The following is a 24417-nucleotide window of genomic DNA, read 5'->3' on the forward strand; positions in this document are numbered from 1 at the left end:
ACATCCGTGAATGCAGGACTCTAAGTCCGCATCGATAGTGGGCCACTACATGTGGGATCTGGCTATCGCTTTCATCATTACGATGCCTGGGTGGGTACTGTGGAGGTCATTGATGAAGATGTCTCTGCCCTTCTTGTACACTGTACAGCAAAATTCTAAAGGGTCAAAGTGTAATAAAAAGGCAAGCCTGAAAGCTCGGTGCCTCAATGTGAAGAGTATTCGGAATCCAGGAGAGGGCTCTGAGCTAGTTAGTGTGGATGAGAGCGCAGATGAGCAGGACCCCAAGAAAGAATGCAAAAGGCAGGAGGCAACAGAGCAGAGTAGCACTGGGGTAAGTGTAAACCACAAGGTGATAGAAAGGGACAATATGTATGAATATAAAGGGGCTGCAGGAGGGGTCAAAACTAAAAATCATGGTTTAAAAACTAGTATTAAAACACTCTACCTAAATGCACGCAGCATTCGAAATAAAGTAAATGAGTTGACGGCACAAATCATTACAAATGGGTATGATTTGGTGGCCATTACAGAAACGTGGTTGCAGGGTGGTCAAGACTGAGAATTAAACATACAGGGGTATCTGACAATTCGGAAGATAGACAAGAAGGGAAAGGAGGTGGGGTAGCTCTGTTAATAAAGGATGATATCAGGGCAGTTGTGAGATATGATATTGGCTCTAATGAACAAAATGTTGAATCATTGTGGGTGGAGATTAGAGATAGTAAGGGGAAAAAGTCACTGGTGGGCGTAGTTTATAGGCCCCCAAATAATAACTTCACGGTGGGGAGGACAATAATCAAGGGAATAATGGAGGCATGTGAAAAAGGAACGGCAGTAATCATGGGGAATTTTAACCTACATATCGATTGGTCAAATCAAATCGCACGGGGTAGTCTGGAGGAGGAATTCATAGAATGCATACGGGATTGTTTCTTAGAACAGTATGTTACAGAACCTACAAGGGAGCAAGCTATCTTAGATCTGGTCCTGTGTATTGAGACAGGAATAATAAACGATCTCCTAGTCAAAGATCCTCTCGGAATGAGTGATCACAGTATGGTTGAATTTGTAATACAGATTGAGGGTGAGGAAGTAGTGTCTCAAACGAGCGTACTATGCTTAAACAAAGGGGACGACAGTGGGATGAGGGCTCAAGTAGACTGGGAACACAGACTAAACGGTGGCACAATTGAGGAACAGTGGAGGACTTTTAAGGAGCTCTTTCATAGTGCTCAACAAAAATATATTCCAGTGAAAAAGAAGGGCGGTAAGAGAAGGGATAACCAGCCGTGGATAACCAAGGAAATAAAGGAGAGTATCAAATTAAAAACCAATGGTATAAGGTGGCCAAGGTTAGTGGGAAACTAGAAGATTGGGAAAATTTTATACGACAGCAAAGAATGACTAAGAAAGCAATAAAGAAAGGAAAGATAGATTACGAAAGTAAACTTGCGCAAAACATAAAAACAGATAGTAAAAGCTTTTACCGATATATAAAATGGAAGAGAGTGACTAAAGTAAATGTTGGTCCCTTAGAAGATGAGAAGGGGGATTTAATAATGGGAAATGTGGAAATGGCTGAGACCTTAAACAATTATTTTGCTTCGGTCTTCACAGTGGAAGACACAAAAACCATGCCAAAAATTGCTGGTCACGGAAATGTAGGAAGGAAGGACCTTGAGACAATCACTATCACTAGGGGGGTAGTGCTGTACAGGCTAATGGGACTCAAGGTAGACAAGTTCCCTGGACCTGATGAAATGCATCCCAGGGTATTAAAAGAGATGGCGGAAGTTATAGCAGATGCATTTGTTATAATCTACCAAAATTCTCTGGACTCTGGGGAGGTACCAGCAGATTGGAAAGCAGCTAATGTAACGCCTCTGTTTAAAAAAGGGGGCAGACAAAAGGCAGGTAACTATAGGCCGGTTAGTTTAACATCTGTAGTGGGGAAAATGCTTGAAGCTATCATTAAGGAAGAAATAGCGGGACATCTAGCTAGGAATAGTGCAATCATGCAGACGCAGCATGGATTCATGAAGGGCAAATCATGTTTAACTAATTTACTGCAATTCTTTGAGGATATAACGAGCATGGTGGATAGAGGCGTACTGATGGATGTGGTGTATTTAGATTTCCAAAAGGCATTCAATAAGATGCCACACAAAAGGTTACTGCAGAAGATAAAGGTACGCGGAGTCAGAGGAAATGTATTAGCATGGATCGAGAATTGGCTGGCTAACAGAAAGCAGAGAGTCGGGATAAATGGGTCCTTTTTGGGTGGAAATCGGTGGTTAGTGGTGTGCCACAGGGATCGGTGCTGGGACCACAACTGTTTACAATATACATAGATGACCTGGAAGAGGGGACAGAGTGTAGTGTAACAAAATTTGCAGATGACACAAAGATTAGTGGGAAAGCGGGTTGTGTAGAGGACACAGAGAGGCTGCAAAGAGATTTAGATAGGTTAAGCGAATGGGCTAAGGTTTGGCAGATGGAATACAATGTCGGAAAATGTGAGGTCATCCACCTTGGAAAAAAAAACAGTAAAAGGGAATATTATTTGAATGGGGAGAAATTACAACATGCTGCGGTGCAGAGGGACCTGGGAGTCCTTGTGCATGAAACCCAAAAAGTTAGTTTGCAGGTGCAGTAGGTAATCAGGAAGGCGAATGGAATGTTGGCCTTCATTGCGAGAGGGATGGAGTACAAAAGCAGGGCGGTCCTGCTGCAACTGTACAGGGTATTGGTGAGGCCGCACCTGGAGTACTGCGTGCAGTTTTGGTCACCTTACTTAAAGAAGGATATACGAGCCTTGGAGCGGGTACAGGGACAATTCACTAGGCTGATTCCGGAGATGAGGGGGTTACCTTATGATGATAGATTGAGTAGACTGGGTCGTTACTCATTGGAGTTCAGAAGGCTGAGGGATGATCTTATAGAAACATTTAAAATAATGCAAGGGATAGACAAGATAGATGCAGAGAAGTTGTTTCCATTGGTCGGGGAGACTAGAACTAGGGGGCACAACCTCAAAATACGGGGGAGCCAATTTAAAACCGAGTTGAGAAGGAATTTCTGCTCCCAGAGGGTTGTGACTCTGGAATTCTCTGCCCAAGGAAGCAGTTGAGGCTAGCTCATTGAATGTATTCAAAACACAGATAGATAGATTTTTAACCATTGAGGGAATTAAGGGTTATGGGGAGCGGGCGGGTAAGTGGAGCTGAGTCCACGGCCAGATCAGCCATGATCTTTTTGAATGGCGGAGCAGGCTCGAGGGGCTAGATGGCCTACTCCTGTTCCTAATTCTTATGTTCTTATATTCTTATGTTTTTGGGGATCACTACTCGATTGCCCCACAGAAGGCAGTCTGCCAGTATAAATATTTCATCTTTGCGCCGCTGGAACGGCTTTATCTCTTCCTGCATTTCCACTGTGACACTGGACCAGCTCCCATGAAGCACACAGCTTTTGACTAGAGATAATAAGGGGTCCTGGCTTGTCCAGGTTTTGATCTGCCGGGCAGTGACGGGTGATTGCTCACTCTGAAATGCTTCCATAACCATGGCTAGATCTGCGGGCTGCACCATTTCCATCCTTGTGGTGGGCAATGGCAGCCTATTGAGAGCATCGGCGCACTTTTCTGTGCCTGGCCTATGGCGGATGGCATAGTTGTATGCGGACAACGTGAGTGCCCATTTCTGGATGCGGGCTGATACGTTGGTATTTATCCCTTTACTCTCGGAGAACAGGGATATAAGTGGCTTATGGTCAATTTCCAATTCGAATTTTAGCCCAAACAGGTATTGATGCATTTTCTTTATCCCATAGACACACGCTAATGCTTCTTTCTCAATCATGCTGTAGGCTCTCTCAGCCTTAGACAGACTCCTGGATGCATAAGCAACTGGTTGCAGTTTCCCTAAATCATTAGCTTGTTGCAATACACATCTGACACCATATGACGACACATCACATGCTAGTACCAAACGCTTACATGGATCATACAACACAAGCAATTTGTTTGAGCATAACAATTTTCTCACTTTTACAAAGGCATTTTCTTGGCTTTTGCCCCAAACCCATTCGTCCCCTTTTCGTAGTAAGACATGCAGTGGTTCTAACAGTGTGCTGAGACCCTGAAGAAGTTACCAAAGTAGTTCAGGAGTCCCAGAAACGAACGCAGCTCCGTCATGTTCTGTGGCCTCAGTGCATTCTCGATTGCCTCTGTCTTCGCGTTGGTGGGCCTGATGCCGTCCGCCGCAATCCTTCTTCCCAGGAACTCCACTTCAGGCGCCAGCAAAATGCACTTCGAGCGTTTTAACCTGAGCCCCATGCGGTTGAGTCGACTAAGGACCTCCTCCATGTTCTGCAGATGTTCGACTGTGTTCTGACCTGTAACCAAGATGTTGCCCTGGAAGGTCACGGTGTGCCGGACTGACTCCTGTAAGCTTTCCATGTTTCTCTGGAATATCGTCGCCGCTGATCGGATTCCAAATGGGCATCTGTGATAAACAAAAAGAACTTTGTGCATGTTGATGCAGGTGAGGGCCTTCGATGATTCCTCCAGTTCCTGCGTCATGTAGGCTGAAGTCAGATCTAGCTTCGTGAACGTCTTTCCTCCCACCAGCGTTGCAAAGAGGTCATCGGCCTTTGGTAGTGGGTATTGGTCCTGCAGGGAGAAACGCTTGATAGTTACTTTGTAATCGCCACAGATCCTGATGGTGCCGTCTCCCTTGAGCACTGGGACGATAGGACTGGCCCACTCGTTGAATTCGATCGGGGAAATTATGCCATCTCCTTGCAGCCGGTCCAGCTCGATCTCTACCCTTTCTCTCATCATGTATGGTACTGCTCTCACCTTGTGATGAATGGGTTGCGCCCCCAGAATTAGGTGGATCTGCACTTTTGCTCCTTGGAATTTCCCAATGCCTGGTTCGAAGGAAATTTGTTTAAGACCTGGGCACACAAAGTGTCATCAGTGGGCGATAGCGCTCGGACGTCGTCCCAGTTCCAGTGTATCTTTCCCAGCCGGCTCCTGCTGAGCAGCATGGGACCATTGCCCGGTACCACCCAGTGAGGTAGCTTGTACACCGCTCCATCGTAGGAGACCTTTACGGTAGCAGTGCCGATGACAGGAATCAGTTCTTTCGTTTAAGGTTTTAGTTTTGTGCGAACTGAGGTTAAGACTGGCCATGAGGCTTTGTTGCACCACAACCTTTCGGAAGTCTTTTTGCCCATGATGGACTGGCTCGTGCCCATGTCTGGCTCCATTGACACCGGGAGTCCATTTAGTTCAACATTCAGCATTATCGGGGGATAATTCGTGGTGAATGTGTGCACCCCGTGTACCTCTGCCTCCTCGATCTGAGGGTCTGGTTCATCGTGACCCTCCGTGGATCTGTCCTCTTCTGCAACATGGTGGTTTGCAGGTTTAACAGGCTTTGCAGCTCGCCTGTACACTCGTTGGAGGTGTCCCATTGTTCCACAGCAAATGTACTCTTTGAATCGGCATGAATGGAAATGATGATCACCCCCGCAGCACCAACAAGGTGTTAATGGCCTTGCATTCATCACCCTTGATGGTGGACTCTGAGACATCTGTGGACGTGTAGCTGCAGGTATGTGTGACACGCCCTGTACATCAACGATTCAAAAACAACATCACTTTGTTCACAGTACTTGTAGCAGCACTTGTGTGCTGAGAGACTTGCTTCATATTGTCACTGGTGGCAATGAATGCCTCAGCTATCGCTATGGCCTTACTCAAGGTTGGGGTCTCTACAGTCAAAAGTTTGCGAAGTATCGTTTCGTGGCTAATGCCAAGTACAAAAAAGTCTCTGAGCATGTGCTCCAAATGTCCTTCAAATTCGCAATGTCCTGCAAGGCGTCTTAGCTCGGTGACATAACTCGTCACTTCCTGGCCTTCATACCTTTTGTACGTGTAGAACTGGTACCTCGCATTGCTTTCCTTCGGGTTCAAATGCTCTCGGACCAGTGTGCTGGTCGTCGTACGATTTCTCCGTGGGTTTTGCTGGAGTGAGCATATTCTTCATGAGGCCATACGTTGGTGCTCCACAGACGGTGAGGAGGATCGCCCTTCGTTTGGCAGCGCTCTCTTCCCCATCTTGCTCGTTGGCCACGAAGTATTGGTCGAGTCACTCCACAAAAGTTTCCCAATCATCTCCCACTGAGAATTTCTCCAGGATGCCCATGGTTCTCTGCAGCTTTGTGTTCGCTATCTGTATCTTGTCGCCAGTTGTTGTGTATGGAGAACGAGTGAGACTGAACACTGCGAGCTCAAAGTAAAGTGTGACCTTAGTCTTTTATTGCAGGTCTCCAGAGTGCCTCTCCAACCTGTGAAGCCTCCTTCAATACCTGTGCTCCCAAGGGTTTATGGGATCACTTGGGACTCCAGGGGATGAGCCCTCTGGTGGCTGTACAGAGTAAATACAAGTCTACATATGTAACATATAGAAGATTGAAAGATGATCCAATCAAAGTGTTTAAACCGAAAGACTTGATAAGGTAGATACAGAGAAACTATTTCCTCTGGTGGGGAATGCAAGGGGCTTAATCTTAAAATTAAAGCCAAAGCACTCAGGAAGCACTTCTTCACAGAAAGAGTAGTGGAAATCTGATATGCTCTCCCCCAAAAGGATGTGGATACTGGGTCAATTGAAATTTTCAAGATTGAGATTGATAGATTTTTGTTAGGTAAGAATATCAAAGGATATGGGGTCTAGATAGAGTAGATAGAGAGAACTGTTCCCATTGGCAGAAAGATTGAGAACCAGAAGACACAGATTTAAGGGGATTGGCAGAAGAACCAAAGACGACATAAGGAAAAACGTTTTTACGCAGCGAGCAGTTAGAATCTGGAATACACTGCCTGAAAGGGTGGTGGAGGCAGACTCAATCATGGCCTTCAAAAGGGAATTGGATAAATATCTGAAGGAAAAAAATTTGCAACGCTACGGGGAAAGGGCAAGGGAGTGGGACTAGCTGGAGTGCTCTTGCAGCGAGCCGCCATGGGCTTGACTGGCCAAATGGCCTCCTTCTGTGCTGTAACCATTCTAAAGGCGGGTGAATAGAGTTGAAGTACAGATCAGCCATGATCTAATTGACTTGCAGATCAGGCTCGAGGGGCTGAATGGCCTACTCCTGTTACTTTGCAAAATTGTTTATTTTCAGCCCCATTTTCTGTCCAGAAAATGGGAGCAACGATGAACAATTTCTATCCCTTTGTTAGATTTGTTCAAATATATGATTGATTGTAGCTCCTTATGAATTCAACAGGCAGTTATTTAAATTCCTTGGATTTTGGTTACTGTTTAGAAAGTATTTGTTGTGCTCATAATAAAGTAATGCAACTGAGTACTGCAGACAGTGAGTAAGTGTGACCTTAGCTCCTTTATTCAGACTCCAGAGTGCATGTACAGCATGGGAGGCCTGCTTATATACTTTGCTCCCAAGTGATGCTGGGGTCCCTTGGGACTCCAACAGGTAAGCCCTCTGGTGGCGGTGTAATACAGGTTGCCTGGTGTTGCATACATAACATCACTCCCTCCCAAAGTCAATAGCACTCTTATTTACAGGGTGAGACAATCTGGGGCTTTTCGCTCCCTGGTACAAATGCAGGTGTGGGTGAGTTGGTTGGTTCTTCGCTGGGTTGTTGGGCAGCTGGCTTTGTCGAGCTGCTGAGGATGGTGAGTTCAGTTTCGTGGTCAACCGTGATGTCGGTTGCCACTTGTGTGAGTGTTGCAGGGTCGAAGTTGGTGGTGCCCTCATCGGGTTGCTCGTGGCTGTTTGTGAATCGCAGTTAGATTTGGTCCAAATGCTTTCTGCAAGTTAGTCCATTGGCAAGTTTGACCTGAAACACTCTGCTCTCTTCTTTGGCTATGACAGTGCCAGCAAGCCATTTGAGACTATGTCCATAGTTGAGTACAAATACAGGATCATTGACTTCAATGTCGCGTGACAAGTTTGCGTGATCATGGTACATGTTTTGTTGATGCCACCTGCCCGCGACGTGATCATGGAGATCAAGGTGGACAAGAGAGAGCCTTGTTTTGAGCGCCCTTTTGATGAGCAGCTCGGCTGGGGGAACCCCGGTGAGCGAGTGGAGTCTGGTGCAGTAGCTGAGCAGGACTCGGGACAGGCAGGTCTGCAGGGAGACTTCCGACACGTGTTTCAAGCTTTGCTTGATGGTCTGGACTGCCTGTTCTGCCTGACCATTGGATGTGGGCTTGAACAGGGCAAATGTGACATGCTTGATCCCATTGCGGGTCATGAATTCCTTGAATTCAGCACTGGTGAAACATGGCCCATTGTCGTTGACAAGGACATTGGGCAGGCCGTGCATGGTGAACATGGTTCGTAGGCTTTCAGTGGTGCCAGTGGATGTGCTTACAGACATTATTACACGTTAAATCCATTTTGAATAAGCATCTACAACAACCAAAAACATTTTGCCTAGGAATGGGCCAGCAAAGTCAACGTGGATCCTCGACCACGGTTTGGAGGGCCATGACCACAAACTTAGCAGTGCCTCTCTGGGTGCAGTGCTCAGTTGAGAGCAAGTGTTACATTGGCGCACGCATGACTCTAAATCTGAGTCGATGCCAGGTCACCACACATGTGATCTGGCTATAGCTTTCATCATTACAATGCCTGTGTAGGTCACGTATGAATGTTTCCCTGCCTTTCTTAGTCAAAACCACACGATCATCCCACAAAAGCAGTCTGCCTGTATGGACATTTCGTCTTTGCGCCGCTGGAACGGCTTGATCTCTTTATGCATCTCCGCTGGGACGCTGGACCAGCTCCCATGGCGGACACAATTTTTTTTACAAGGGACAGTAAAGGATCCTGGCTGGTCCAGGTCCTGATCTGGCGGGCCGTAATGGGTGACTTTTCGTTTTCGAATGCATCCATCACCAAGAGCAAGTCTGCAGGCTGTGCCATTTCCAGCACGGTGGTGGGCAATGGTAGCCAACTGAGAGCATCAGTGCAGTTCTCTGTGCCTGGTCTGTGGCGGATTACATAATTGTATGCAGCCAGCGTGAGCGCCCATCTTTAGATGCGGGCAGAGGCATTGGTATTAATCCCTTTGCTCTCTGAGAATAGCGATATGAGTTGCTTATGGTCAGTTTCTAGCTCAAACTTGAGACCAAACAGATACTGGTGCATTTTTTTCACCCCGTAAACGCATGCCAGAGCTTCTTTTTCAATCATACCTGTAGGCCCTTTCAGCCTTGGACAAACTCCTAGATGCATAGGCGGCCGGTTGCAATGTTTCCGATTCATTAGCTTGTTGTAACACACACCCGACCCTGTATGAAGACGCATCGCAAGCTAACACTAAATGTTTAAATGGGGTATACAAGACAAGCAGTTTATTGGAACTTAACAGATTTCTGGCTTTCTCAAAAGCAGCCTCTTTTGATTTCCCCCATACCCAGTTGTCTCCCTTTTGTAGCAGCACATATAGAGGTTCTAGCAAGGTGCTTAACCCGGGTAGGAAATTACCGAAATAGTTGAGGAGTCCCAGGAACGACCGCAGCTCTGTCGTATTCTGCGGTCTCGGTGCATTCTTGATGGCCTCCGTCTTGGCGTCAATGGGTCTGATGCCGTCTGCCGCGATTCTTCTCACTAAGAGCTCGATGCCTGGCGGCAGGAAAACATATTTCGAGCGTTTTAACCTGAGCCACACGCGATCTAGCTGACTTAGAACCTCTTCCAGGTTCTTCAAGTGTTCGATGGTGTCCTGACCTGTGACCAGTATGTCGTCCTGGAAAACCACAGTGCACGGAACTGACTTTAGCAGACTCTCCATGTTCCTTTGGAAAATTGCCGCGGCCGATTGAATCCCAAAGGGCATCTATTGTACCTTTGTGCGTGTTGATGCAGGTGAGGCCTTTTGAAGAAACCGCCAGCTCCTGTGTCGTGTAGGCCGAGGTCAGGTCCAACTTGGTGAACGTCTTTCCTCCAGCCAGGGTCGCAAATAGGTCGTCTGCCTTGGGTAGCAGGTACTGGTCCTGTAGCGAAAAACGGTTAATCATTACTTTATAGTCCCCACAAATTCTGATCGTGCCGTTGCCTTTGAGAACTGGAACAATCGGACAGGCCCACTCGTTGAACTCCACCGCTGCGATGATGCCTTCTTGCTGTAGCCTGTCCAGCTCAATTTCCACTTTCTCTCGCATCATATATGGCACTGCCCATGCCTTGTGGTGGATGGGTCGTGTACCAGGAACCAAGTGGATCTGCACCTTCGCCCCCGAGAAACTTCCGATGCCCGGCTCAAACAATGACGGGAACTTGCTCAGAACCTGGGCACATCGTCAACGGACGAGAGCGCTCGGATGCCGTACCAGTTCCAGCGGATTTTTCCCAACCAGCTTCTGCTGAACAGTGTGGGGCCATCTCCTGGTACATTCCATAGTGGGAGTTCGTGCACTGTTCCATCATAGGAGACTTTTACTGCTGCGCTGCCAATTACAGGGATCAACTGTTTAGTGTAAGTTCTTAGCTTGGTATGAATGGGGCTAAGCTTGGGCCTGTGTGCCTTGTTGCACCACAGCTTGTCGAAGGCCTTTTTGCTCATGCTAGACTGACTCGCATCCGTGTCCAGTTCCATGGATACTGGAATTCCATCCAGTTCGACTTTTAGTATGATCGGTGGACATTTCGTGCTGAAGGTGTGAACCCTGTACACTTTTGCCTCCTCAGTTCGAGTCTCTAGTTCAGCCTGATCCACCATGGATCTGTTCTCCTCTGCAATGTGGTGGTTTGCAGGGTTTGCAGCTCGTCTGCACATTCGCTGGAGGTGTCCCATTGTTCCACAGCCTTTGCACACATAGTGTTTGAAGCGGCATTGATGGGCTCGATGATCACCTCCACAGCGCCAACAAGGTGTTAACTGCCTCGCATTAACTATTAATGGTGGACTCTGGGTCATCTGAGATCGTGCAGCTGCCGGCGTGTATATTCTGCCATATGCATTCTAGCCTGAAAACGACGTTACTTTGTGTACAGTACTTGCCGAAACCTCTTTATGCTGCAAAATTTGTTTGGTGTTATCGCTGGTGGACATAAATGCCTGGGCTATCGTTATGGCTTTGCTCAGATTCAGTGTTTCAACAGTCAATAGTTTGCGAAGGATAACCTCATGGCCAATACCAAGCACAAAAAAGTCTCTCAGCATTTGCTCAAGGAATCCATCGAATTTGCAATGTCCTGCAAGGCACCTTAGTTCGGCGACGTAGCTCACCACTTCCTGGCCTTCAGACCGCTGACACGTGTAGAATCGATACCTTGCCATCAGAACGCTTTCCTTCAGATTTAGATGCTCCCAGACCAACGTACACAGTTCTTCATAGGATTTAGTCATTGGTTTCACCGGAGCTAGAAGATTCTTCATGAGGCTATAGCTTGTTGTCCCGCAGATGGTGAGGAGGATCGCCCTTCATTTGGCAGCGTTCTCATCCCCTTCCAGCTCATTGGCCACGAAATATTGGTCGAGTCGTTCCACGAAGGCCTCCCAATCGTCCCCTTCTGAGAATTTCTCCAGACTACCAACAGTTCTCTGCATTTTCATGTAGTTATTCGTTATCTCGTCACCAGTTGTTATGCTCATAATAAAGCAATACAACTGAGTACTGCAGACAATGAGTAAGTGTGACCTTAGCTCCTTTATTCAGACTCCAGAGTGCATGTACAGAGTGGGAGGCCTGCTTATATACAGTGCTCCCAAGGGATGCTGGGATCCCTTGGGACTCCAACAGGTAAGCCCTCTAGTGGCGGTATTATATAGGTTGCCTGGTGTTGCATACATAACAGTATTTAGCAGTTGCCTCTTTATCAGATCAGGTGAGACAATCTGGAATCTTTACGAAGAGTTAGTCAGGCTAGATAGCTAGCATACAAAAACAAAATACTGCAGGTGGCTTACATCGTTGGTGAGAAAAGGAAAACTGCAAGAAAATTCATCATATTTTAGTTTAGCATAGCAGTTGTGAATTTTCTATTACAATGAGGAATTAATTGAACTTAATTACCGTAAAAATATATATTGTATTAGTGGTGCCGTTTGTTTATTCTGATCCTGCATAATAAATTTGTTGACCAATTTAAGCCCAAGACAAAGTCTAGTGTAGTAATAATGGGCCCAAGTTTCCACATGATTCGCGCCTGATTTTTAGGAGCAACTGGTGGAGAACGGATTATTTTAGAAATCGCAATTCTCCACATTTTTTTTTCTGCAGTTCTAGTCAGGTAGAACAGTTCTAGTTTAGAACAGAACTTTTTCTTCAAAAGGAGGCATGTCCGGCCACTGACGCCTGATTTCAAAGTTTCCACAGTGAAAATGTACTCCAAACAAAAGTAGAATGGAGCCAGTGAAGATTTTTGTAAAACTGAAAAAACCTGTTCTACACATTAAAAAATCAGGCGCAGGTTACAAATTAGGCGTCCAGAACGTGGTGAGGGGGGGGAGGGGGGAAGGGAACTCATTAAATTCGACAATAAATCCTTATTTATACTTCTACAAATATTATACAAATAAATCCAACCTGAATAAACATTTATAAGCCAAGAAAAGGTTAAATAAACCATCTTCCTACCTGTGTGAAAGTGCTTCAGCCAGGGAGAATTCTGCAGCCGTTCGTGCCGCTGAGCGGGAGGGGGAGAGAGAGGGAGAGAGAGAGAGAGGGAGGGAGGGAGGGAGGGAGGGAGAGAGAGAGAGAGAGAGGGGGAGGGAGGGAGAGAGAGAGAGGGGAGGGAGGGAGAGAGAGAGAGGGGGGGGAGGGAGGGAGAGAGAGAGGGGAGGGAGGGAGGGAGAGAGAGAGAGGGGAGGGAGGGAGAGAGGGAGAGGGAGGGGGAGAGAGAGAGAGGGGAGGGAGGGGGAGAGAGAGAGGAGGGAGGGAGGGAGGGAGAGAGGGAGAGAGAGGGGAGGGAGGGAGAGGGGAGGGAGGGAGAAAGAGAGAGAGGGGAGAGAGAGAGAGAGAGAGGGGAGGGAGAGAGAGAGAGGGTGTCGGGTCGGCGGGGGGGGGGAGCGGGTGTCTGGTCGGGTCTGGTCGGCGGGGGGGCGGGGGGAGCGGGTGTTGGGTCGGGTCTGGTCGGCGGGGGGGCGGGGGGGGAGCGGGTGTCGGGTCGGGTCTGGTCGGCGGGGGGGGGGGCGGGTGTCGGGTCTGGTCGGCGGGGGGGGGGGAGCGGGTGCCGGGTCGGCGGGGCGGGGGGGGGGAGGAGCGGGTGTCGGGTCTGGTCGGGGTGGGGGAGGAGCAGGAGCTGGCCGTGGGAGGAGCCTCATTCACATAGCCCCAGTGAGGCCATTCAGCCAGGGCTAGCGGCTGCGTGCTTCGGGCCCCTCCCACACAGTTCGGCGCCTGGAGCTACTGCACTTGCGTGCCCACTGTAGTGCGCATGTGCAGAGGTCCCGGCACTGTTTTCAGCGCAGGGACCTGGCTCCGCCCCCCCACAGCTCGTGCTGGCTGCGCCGAGGGCCAGAGGACCTGTAAGTCGGTGGAGAATACCGAGGATTTTTTTAGGCGCCGTTTTAGGCGCAAAAAATGGGCACCCAGCTCGGAGGGGCGCCCGTTTTTTTTCTTGTGGAAACTTGGGCCCATTCTGTTGCCTTACAAAAACAAGGAGGACCCTGTAAAAACATGCATAGAAATAGTAGCTGAAATAATCTGAAAGAGTTCTCTGTTCATTCATCAAACATGCTACAAATCCTATCTAGAAATCTGGGCAAATGAAAACATTCTCTGGGATGTAGGGAGCAAGGGTCAGCTCCAAGAGTAGTCTGAAACACAGAACCCAACAATTATCTAGCGTAAAAGAAACCCCAAAATATAACAATTGGTTTGTGCCAAAACTCCTCCCATGTTGAATTCTCAGCTGCTGTGTTATCATTAGGGAGAACAGGAGCTCAATTCTTTCCTGCAGGAAGGGAGAAGAAATTAGCAAGCCACACCAGTCATCATCACACATTGCTGAACAGCTGGTTCCAGAACACACTGGCAGACACCTGGCAGGAGGCCTCTCCCTTTTCAGACATGAAATGTTGGAAACCTAATGAAAGGGAGAGATTTCTGTTTAGTTTTTAAAATATATTGTGGGCAGCAGGCAGAAGATGGCCGTTTTTCAAATATAATAAGTAATTCTGTGAGGTAGCGATCGTTGCAAAAATGTTTTATTTTATTCCTGCTTTTCTACTTTATTCTACTATTGCTTTCAAATATACATGAAACAAAAATACAATCTTATAAATACATATTACTGTTTATTTTATAGGGTCATTCAGCCCATTAGAAAAATGATTACAACATTGAATTTCAATACATTTAACAATTTTCATTCCTTTTAACCTTCAGGACATCAACCTAATCAGTATGTTGGTGGATAATGCTACAATTGGTGAATGGAACCTCCAGGGGCTTCCAAGTGATGACCTGTCAATACAGAATGGTATCATAGTGACCAAAGCAACTAGGTATCCACTTCTAATTGACCCACAAGGACAAGGCAAGATCTGGATTAAAAACAAAGAAAAGAACAATGAGTTACAGGCAAGTCTGGGAATTGTTTTTTGTATGTTACATCTTTTTCTAATTAAACCAAATTTATAGTATAAATATTAAGACAAAGTTAGTGATTTAAACTAATGAATACCATATCTATATGTAGCTGTTGGTTTTACTAAGGACAACAGACCATTTCAATATATCTTGGCCAGTATTTATCCCTCAACATGCACCATAAAATGTAATTTATCTCATTGCAGTTTGTGGAATTTTGTTTTATGCCAACTGGCTGACATGTTTGCCTAATATAACAGTGAATTCCACATTTAATTGTATGTCAAGCTTTTTGCAATATTTCAGAGACGTGATAAGGAACATTATAAATGAAAGTCTTTGTTAACTCTCTCTCTCTCTCCACAGATGCTGCCTGACCTGCTCAGTATTTCCAGCATTTTCTGTTTGTATTTCAGATTTCCAGCATCTGCAGTATTTTGCTTTCGTATATAAATGAAAGTCTTTGGGCTAGACTTTCCATCAGTTTTTCTTCGCTACCACCCACTTACTGTCCATTTTAACTCTGAGATGAAGTATAATGCCCATTTATCGCCCATTTCGCAAAAAAAGGGAAACTAACACCCATTTATCGCTCATTTATCACCCAGCGTTACTTTCGGCATCTAGGTAATGCCGAGAAATAATTAAACCACCCGCCCATATTTTTTTGCTGTAAAGGCCTTAGAATACAGTTTATAAACAAAACTAACGCTCAGAAACCGCCCATAATATTGCTCACCGATATTATGGGCGGTTTCTGTGCGTTAGTTTCGGCATATCAGCATATTTCGGCATATCGCCCATATATCGTTGAAAATATCGCTCGCCCAAAAGAAAGCTAAAAAACAAAGCTGCACTCACCTGATCTTAACCCAGCGGTATGGACGCCATTTTGTAAATCGGAAGACTTTTCAAATAAAAGGCTGCTTCAAGTGCTGGGGAGTTTTGATTTAATCTGAGTTCTTTTAAGTTGATTTGAAAATCTGAACAAACATCTTATCATATTGTGGATGAATTGAATTTATTTTATGAGTTTTAGTACGAAATTTTATTGTTTGTGAAGAATAGATATATAATAGTGAATTTCATTGTAATGGGGCCTATAATTTCTCAGCCTGTATTAATGACTATGCACATGCTGCAGACCAGAGATGGGAAAAGGTATATCGAAGAACATTATGTGCCCAATCAAAGAGGTGGCAGACTGAGGAGGAAGAGAACTTACACCCGATGAACTTACAGGGAGAAGCGGTTTTATCTGGACTTGTCTGAGAACACGTGCCTGAGGAGACTGCGCTTCCGAAAGGAGGTCATCAGTGAGATATGCCAGCTCATTAGGGGAGATCTGCAGCCTAACAACACCATCAGGACCGCACTGTCCATTGAGGTCAAGGTAACTGTGGCACTTTCCTTCTATGATCAGACTCCTTTCAGGCCTCAGCTGGCAACATTTGCGCTATCTCTCAGCATGCCACACATTGCTGCATTCAACAGGTGACTGAAGCCCTTTACGCATGCAGGATGGACTTTATAAGCTTCCCTATGACCAGGGAGGCACAGACTGAGAGGGCGCTAGGATTCTCGAGAATAGCAAACTTCCCCAAGGTGCAGGGAGCAATAGACTGTATGCACATCGCCATGTAAGCTCCTTTTCAGGATGCAGAGGTTTTTCAGAATCGAAAGGGATTCCACTCCCTGAATGTGCAGCTCGTTGTCAAACATAAGCAAATAATCTTTCCAGGCAACATCCATGATGCACACATCTTGCGTGAGAGCACAGTATCTGACATGTTTACCAGTCAGCCACAAGGTCAATGCTGGATGCTTGGTGTCAAAGGATATGTCCTCGCCACCTGGCTGATGACCCCCCTGCGTAAGACCCAGACAGAGGCTGAGAAGCGATACAACGAAAGCCACATAGCCACATGAAATATCATCGAAAAGACAATTGAAGTGCTTAAGCAACGCTTTAGATGCCTGGACAGTCAGGAGGCGAGTTACAATACCATCCGAAGCAGGTAGCTCAATTCATGGTGGTGTGCTGCATGCTGCATAACTTGGCTATCAGGAGGGGACAAGAATTGCCAGAAGGAACTGCCAGTCCACCTCAGGAGAGAGGAGAAGAGGAAGAAGCTGAAGTGGATGATGACCTCGGGGCAGACAATCAGGCTGATGTTGAATCCATGCCCCCACTCCCCTCTAGACCACAGGAAAGGGCCCGTGGTGGCTACACAGTTGCAAAACTGTTACGTCAGCATATCATAAATGAGTGCTTTGCTTGAAATAACATTGGTGGTATTTACACTGCTGCAAGATTGTTGTGTCTGCAGCTCATACATGAATGGTGACAGTGAAAGATAAAGTTGATTTAAGTTACATTTAATGATCCCCTTTCATGGTAAGACCTCGACAGTGTTTAACGTTACAGCTATCTGAGAAAATGCGCAACAATGTTATGTTAAATAATTTTTTTTTAATGCTAATAGAGAATTTTTTCTTATTCAAAAAACATCAAAGAACACAACAGTACCCCTCCCCCATCCCCACAACAAATTTAGAACATTTTCAATAACAACAATAACAAATACAGGTACAACAAAGCACCACCCTCCCCGAAACCATCCCAACATTGAAAAACTTGATGATAATGACAACAGCAAACAAATTTTAACAGAAAAAGTGTAACAACTCACTCCCTCCCTTCCTCCATCCCTCCATCCCTACCTGCAGCCATGCACCGACTTCCCCCCCACCCCGGGTCTTCACCTCACCTCTTCCCCTTCCCCTACCAACTCCAAGCCTCTTTGCCGCAGTGCTCCTCAAGCGCTGCTTCGTTGGGGGGAATGATGGCAGATCCGATATTTGGCCGGATGCTGGAGAGTAGGTTTCCGAGGAAACGTACTGCGAGCCAGAAGCAACAGCTTCCTCCCGGCTCGCATGTGTCTCTGGCAATGGGGCTACGGCACCTTGGGGTGCAGTGCCAGATTCCAGGAACACTAATAACCCTCTGGCACCAGTGTTCCTGGCTATTACCTCCAGGGCCACCACTATCCGCGTCAGGCAGGGTGGCGTTGCTGGTTAAAGAGTAAATTAATGCAATAGTAAGGAGGGACATTAGCCTGGATGATGTAGAATCGGTATGGGTGGAGCTGCGGAATACCAAAGGGCAGAAAACGCTGGTGGGAGTTGTGTACAGACCACCAAACAGTAGTAGTGAGGTTGGGGACAACATCAAACAAGAAATAAGGGATGTGTGCAATAAAGGTACAGCAGCTATCATGGGCGACTTTAATCTACATATTGATTGGGATAACCAAATTGGTAGCAATGCGATGGAGGAGGATTTCCTGGAGTGTATTAGGAATGGTTTTCTAGACCAATATGTCGATGAACCAACTGGAGAACTGGCCATCCTAGGCTGGGTGATGTGTAATGAGAAGGGACTAATTAGCAATCTTGTTGTGCGAGGCCCCTTGGGGAAGAGTGACCATAATATGGTAGAATTCTTTATTAAGACGGAGAGTGACACAGTTAATTCGGAAACTAGGGGCCTAAACTTAAGGAAAGGTAACTTTGACGGTATGAGGCGTGAATTGGCTAGAATAGACTGGCAAAGGATACTTAAAGGGTTGACTGTGGATAAGCAATGGTAAACATTTAAAGATCACATGGATGAACTTCAGCAATTGTACATCCCTGTCTGGAGTAAAAATAAAACGGGGAAGGTGGCTCAACCGTGGCTAACAAGGGAATTTAAGGATAGTGTTAAAACCAAGGAAGAGGCATATAAATTGACTAGAAAAATCAGCAAACCTGAGGACTGGGAGAAATTTAGAATTCAACAGAGGAGGACTAAGCATTTAATTAAGAGGGGGAAAATAGAGTACGAGAGGAAGCTTGCAGGGAACATAAAAACTGACTGCAAAAGCTTCTATAAATATATGAAGAGAAAAAGATTAGTGAAGACAAGTGTAGGTTCCTTGCAGTCGGATTCAGGTGAATTTATAATGGGGAACAAAGAAATGGCAGACCAATTGAACAAATATTTCGGTTCTGTCTTCACGAAGGAAGACATAAATAACCTTCCGAATGTACTAGGGGACAGTGGGTCTATTGAGAAGGAGGAACTGAAGGATATCCTTATTAGGCGGGAAATTGTGTTAGGGAAATTGATGGGATTGAAGGCAGATAAATCCCCGTGGCCTGATAGTCTGCATCCCAGAGTCCTTAAGGAAGTGGCCCTAGAAATAGTGGATGCATTGGTGATCATTTTCCAACAGTCCATCGACTCTGAATCAGTTCCTATGGACTGGAGGGTAGCTAATGTAACACCACTTTTTAAAAAGGAGGGAGAGAGAAAACGGGTAATTAGAGACCTGTTAGCCTGACATCAGTAGCGGGGAAAATGTTGGAATCAATCATTAATGATGAAATAGCAGCGCATTTGGAAAGCAGTGACAGGATCGGTCCAAGTCAGCATGGATTTATGAAAGGGAAATCATGTTTGACGAATCTTCTGGAATTTTTTGAGGATGTAACTAGCAGAGTGGACAAGGGAGAACCAGTGGATGTGGTGTATTTGGACTTTCAAAAGGCTTTTGACAAGGTCCCGCACAAGAGATTGGTGTGCAAAATCAAAGCGCATGGTATTAGGGGCAATGTACTGACGTGGATAGAGAACTGGTTGGCAGACAGGATGCAGAGAGTCGGGATAAATGGGTCCTTTTCAGAATGGCAGGCAGTGACTAGTGGAGTGCCGCAGGCTCAGTGCTGGGACCCCAGCTCTTTACAATATACATTAATGATTTAGATGAAGGAATTGAGTATAATATCTCCAAGTTTGCAGATGACACTAAACTGGGTGGCGGTGTGAGCTGTGAGGAGGATGCTAAGAGGCTGCAGGGTGACTTGGACAGGTTAGGTGAGTGGGCAAATGCATGGCAGATGCAGTATAATGTGGATAAATGTGAGGTTATCCATTTTGGGGGCAAAAACAGGAAGGCAGAATATTATCTGAATGGTGGCAGATTAGGAAAAGGGGAGGTGCAACGAGACCTGGGTGCCATGGTTCATCAGTCATTGAAAGTTGGCATACAGGTACAGCAGGCGGTGAAGAAGGCAAATGGTATGTTTGCCTTCATAGCTAGGGGATTTGAGTATAGGAGCAAGGAGGTCTTACTGCAGTTGTACAGGACCTTAGTGAGGCCTCACCTGGAATATTGTGTTCAGTTTTGGTCTCCTAATCTGAGGAAGGACGTTCTTGCTATTGAGTGAGTGCAACGAAGGTTCACCAGATTGATTCCAGGGATGGCTGGACCGTCATAAGAGGAGAGACTGGATCAATTGGGCCTTTATTCACTGGAGTTTAGAAGGATGAGAGGGGTTCTCATAGAAACATATAAGATTCTGATGGGACTGGACAGGTTAGATGCAGGAAGAATGTTCCCGAAGTTGGGGAAGTCCAGAACCAGGGGACATAATCTTAGGATAAGAGGTAGGCCATTTAGGACTGAGATGAGGAGAAACTTCTTCACTCAGAGTTGTTAACCTGTGGAATTCCCTGCCGCAGAGAGTTGTTGATGCCAGTTCATTGGATATATTCAAGAGGGAGTTAGATTGGCCCTTACGGCTAAAGGGATCAAGGGATATGGAGAAAAAGCAGGAAAGGGGTACTGAGGGAATGATAGAAACATAGAAACATAGAAAATAGGTGCAGGAGTAGGCCATTCGGCCCTTCTAGCCTGCACCGCCATTCAATGAGTTCATGGCTGAACATTCAACTTCAGTACCCCATTCCTGCTTTCTCGCCATACCCCTTGATCCCCCTAGCAGTAAGGACCTCATCTAACTCCTTTTTGAATATATTTAGTGAATTGGCCTCAACAACTTTCTGTGGTAGAGAATTCCACAGGTTCACCACTCTCTGGGTGAAGAAGTTCCTCCGCATCTCGGTCCTAAATGGCTTACCCCTTATCCTTAGACTGTGACCCCTGGTTCTGGACTTCCCCAACATTGGGAACATTCTTCCTGCATCTAACCTGTCTAACCCCGTCAGAATTTTATATGTTTCTATGAGGTCCCCTCTCATTCTTCTGAACTCCAGTGAATACAAGCCCAGTTGATCCAGTCTTTCTTGATAGGTCAGTCCCGCCATCCCGGGAATCAGTCTGGTGAACCTTCGCTGCACTCCCTCAATAGCAAGAATGTCCTTCCTCAGGTTAGGAGACCAAAACTGTACACAATACTCCAGGTGTGGCCTCACCAACTGTAGCAACACCTCCCTGCCCCTGTACTCAAATCCCCTTGCTATGAAGGCCAACATGCCATTTGCTTTCTTAACCGCCTGCTGCACCTGCATGCCAACCTTCAATGACTGATGTACCATGACACCCAGGTCTCTTTGCACCTCCCCTTTTCCTAATCTGTCACCATTCAGATAATAGTCTGTCTCTCTGTTTTTACCACCAAAGTGGATAACCTCACATTTATCCACATTATACTTCATCTGCCATGCATTTGCCCACTCACCTAACCTATCCAAGTCGCTCTGCAGCCTCACAGCATTCTCCTCGCAGCTCACACTGCCACCCAACTTAGTGTCATCCGCAAATTTGGAGATACTACATTTAATCCCCTCATCTAAATCATTAATGTACAGTGTAAACAGCTGGGGCCCCAGCACAGAACCTTGCGGTACCCCACTAGTCACTGCCTGCCATTCTGAAAAGTACCCATTTACTCCTACTCTTTGCTTCCTGTCTGACAACCAGTTCTCAATCCATGTCAGTACACTACCCCCAATCCCATGTGCTCTAACTTTGCACATCAATCTCTTGTGTGGGACCTTGTCGAACGCCTTCTGAAAGTCCAAATATACCACATCAACTGGTTCTCCCTTATCCACTCTACTGGAAACATCCTCAAAAAATTCCAGAAGCTTTGTCAAGCATGATTTCCCTTTCACAAATCCATGCTGACTTGGACCTATCATGTCACCTCTTTCCAAATGCACTGCTATGACATCCTTAATAATTGATTCCATCATTTTACCCACTACCGATGTCAGGCTGACCGGTCTATAATTCCCTGTTTTCTCTCTCCCTCCTTTTTTAAAAAGTGGGGTTACATTGGCTACCCTCCACTCCATAGGAACTGATCCAGAGTCAATGGAATGTTGGAAAATGACTGTCAACGCATCCACTATTTCCAAGGCCACCTCCTTAAGTACTCTGGGATGCAGTCCATCAGGCCCTGGGGATTTATCGGCCTTCAATCCCATCAATTTCCCCAACACAATTTCCCGGCTAATAAGGATTTCCCTCAGTTCCTCCTCCTTACTAGACCCCCCGACCCCTTTTATAACCGGAAGGTTGTTCGTGTCCTCCTTCGTGAATACCGAACCAAAGTACTTGTTCAATTGGTCCGCCATTTCTTTGTTCCCCGTTATGACTTCCCCTGATTCTGACTGCAGGGGACCTACATTTGTCTTTACTAACCTTTTTCTCTTTACATATCTATAGAAACTTTTGCAATCCGTCTGCAATCAGCCATGATCTTATTGAATGGCGGTGCAGGCTCGAAGGGCCGAATGTCCTACTCCTGCACCTATTTTCTATGTTTCTATGTTTCATCTTTTCGTTCATATTCGCGGATAGGGTGGCCATTTGTTCTGATATTCCGCCCATTGCCTGGAGGAGCTGCTGACCAATTTCAGCACTCCTCCTGGACAAATTGACCATGTCCACGCTCAGATCTGCCGATCGTGGAGCAGTCCTGCTGCGCCGAACCAACCTCCATGAGGTCGGCACCGGCAGGGAGTCGCTTGGGGTGCCCTGTGGCAAAGTGCTTGGGCCCGCTACCTCCATGGTCAAGGGTGACATGCCGCAGGAGCACTGCAAGGAAGTGGTGTTGTTGCTGCTGCAGGTGCCTCCTTCAACTCTTCACTGACCTCAGTGAAGTGGATAACCTGCAGCATGATGGGCGAGATTCGGAGCACCTCACCCCCAGAAACACGATCCACCACCACGGGATCGATACCTTGCCTCGGTGCAATTGGAAGGACCTGCGCTCTTGGCTGAGCTAGAAAACATAAATGAGGTAATTAGAGGAGAAGGCGGTGCTAGGGTCACAGGGGAATGCAAACGCTACACGCAGCATATGCACGAGAGCAGTATTAGCACTATAAAAACAATCACAGACATCACATTTAATGAACATCATGATACTACAAAATCTGCATTACAATGATTTTCATGAGTCCATCATTAATTACATAACATTAAATAACATTTCATCAATACATCATATATCATCAATCATTTATTTTACGGATATGAGTGTGTGCGGCATTTATTGACTTTACATCACGCAGTGATTTATACTTTACTCACGTGACATGAAGACAGGTTCTGATGCTGCACAGGCGGCTGACCGGTTGTGCATGCCCACGAGTGCCAGCGGCCATTCCTCAATATCTGTCAGCTCACAAATTATCAGTGGGCCACCACCCGTGCGCTGCTGCTCAGCCCTATTCTTTGAAAGCTTCTTCTGCAAAAGGTGACAAGAGCATGGCATGGCGTAAGATCATTGCTAGGTACTGTTACAGATGCTCATTATTGATAGATGTTATAATTATTATTATTAATATTATTATTACTATTATTATCATTATTAAGCTAAACAACACACATGATAGTCCACCGCAAACGTAAATTTGGATTAAAGGATTATCGGTCTAACTGCAATGCATCAGATTTGAATTTAAAATCATCATTACCTCATTACACTTATAATAACAATTATATAACTATATATATAAAAATAAATGTAATAATTACTCTTCCAGAACCGACAAGGTCTTTCCAGCGCTTGCGGCACTGGTTGGCCTCACGGACCTTGTGTGTCACCGACGACACCACTTCTGCGATCTCACCCCAGATTTTTTGGTACACTTTTGGGCTTGGCTTCCCACACCCTCCCCGGGTCAATTGGGCCTAACATGATTCAACCTCTTGCAGGAGGGCAGCATTTGCCTCATCTGAAAAGTGCCTGGCTCTCTTTCTTCCACCCATTGCCATCTCCTTTCCAGCCTCACCTATATCACTGGCCTCACCAGCCTCCTCCACCTCCACAGCATCAGCATGCACCTCCTCCATGCCCTCCATCCTTTTGTCTTTTTATGTTAGATATGTATATAACATGTATATATCTAATATTTCACTCACTAAGTAATGATAGTTTTCAAAAAAACTAAATATAGTCACCACCACTGCAATCTCACTATCCCCCACAAGCTTTCTCTTCTCTCCTCTTTCTTTTTCTCTATGTTCTGCGCATGTGCTGATGACCCCTGACCTCCTGAAACACGGGAAAAGACCGTTGCTATGGTGTTGCTATGGATGCTGACCTTTTACGACAGAAAAAAACTTTTAAAAACGCTAACGCCCATTTCACTTCACTCTCGCTAACGCCCAAATTATAAAGTGGGAACTAGCGGGTTTGAAAATGGGCGATATTCCAGCGATCCCTAAAACCAATATAAACGCTAACGCTGGAAATATTGTCCACTTTTGGGTGATCTGGACAATAATGGAAAGTCTAGCCCTTCTTTCTACGAAAACAACTTTGTGAAATCTGCTGTTATGGATATGTCATAAGCGAGCAGGGAAGATAAGCCAGCTTGTGGCAACATGATGCTTTGTAAATATTTTCCTATTTTGAAAACTATAAAGGAATAGCTGACTTTATTCATTCTGGACGATAATATCTTCATTTGAATCTCCACCCCATTCCCACCCCTTCTCCTTCTCTCTTATTTAAACTCCCACACAGAAAA

General features: G+C 46.0%; 1 protein-coding gene across 3 annotated transcripts in view; it reads left to right on the top strand.

The window, feature by feature from the left end:
- The window catches only part of dnah5l (dynein, axonemal, heavy chain 5 like), a 618296-nt gene that overhangs the window by 417279 nt on the left and 176600 nt on the right, over window positions 1-24417 (top strand). For all 3 annotated transcript variants that reach the window (XM_070881289.1, XM_070881290.1, XM_070881291.1), the window contains one exon: window positions 14379-14573. In XM_070881289.1, the coding sequence (XP_070737390.1) occupies window positions 14379-14573 (195 nt within the window). The remainder of the gene's footprint in view (window positions 1-14378; window positions 14574-24417) is intronic.

This window comes from Pristiophorus japonicus, chromosome 5 (assembly GCF_044704955.1).
Source record: "Pristiophorus japonicus isolate sPriJap1 chromosome 5, sPriJap1.hap1, whole genome shotgun sequence".
NCBI classification, from domain to species: domain Eukaryota; kingdom Metazoa; phylum Chordata; class Chondrichthyes; family Pristiophoridae; genus Pristiophorus; species Pristiophorus japonicus.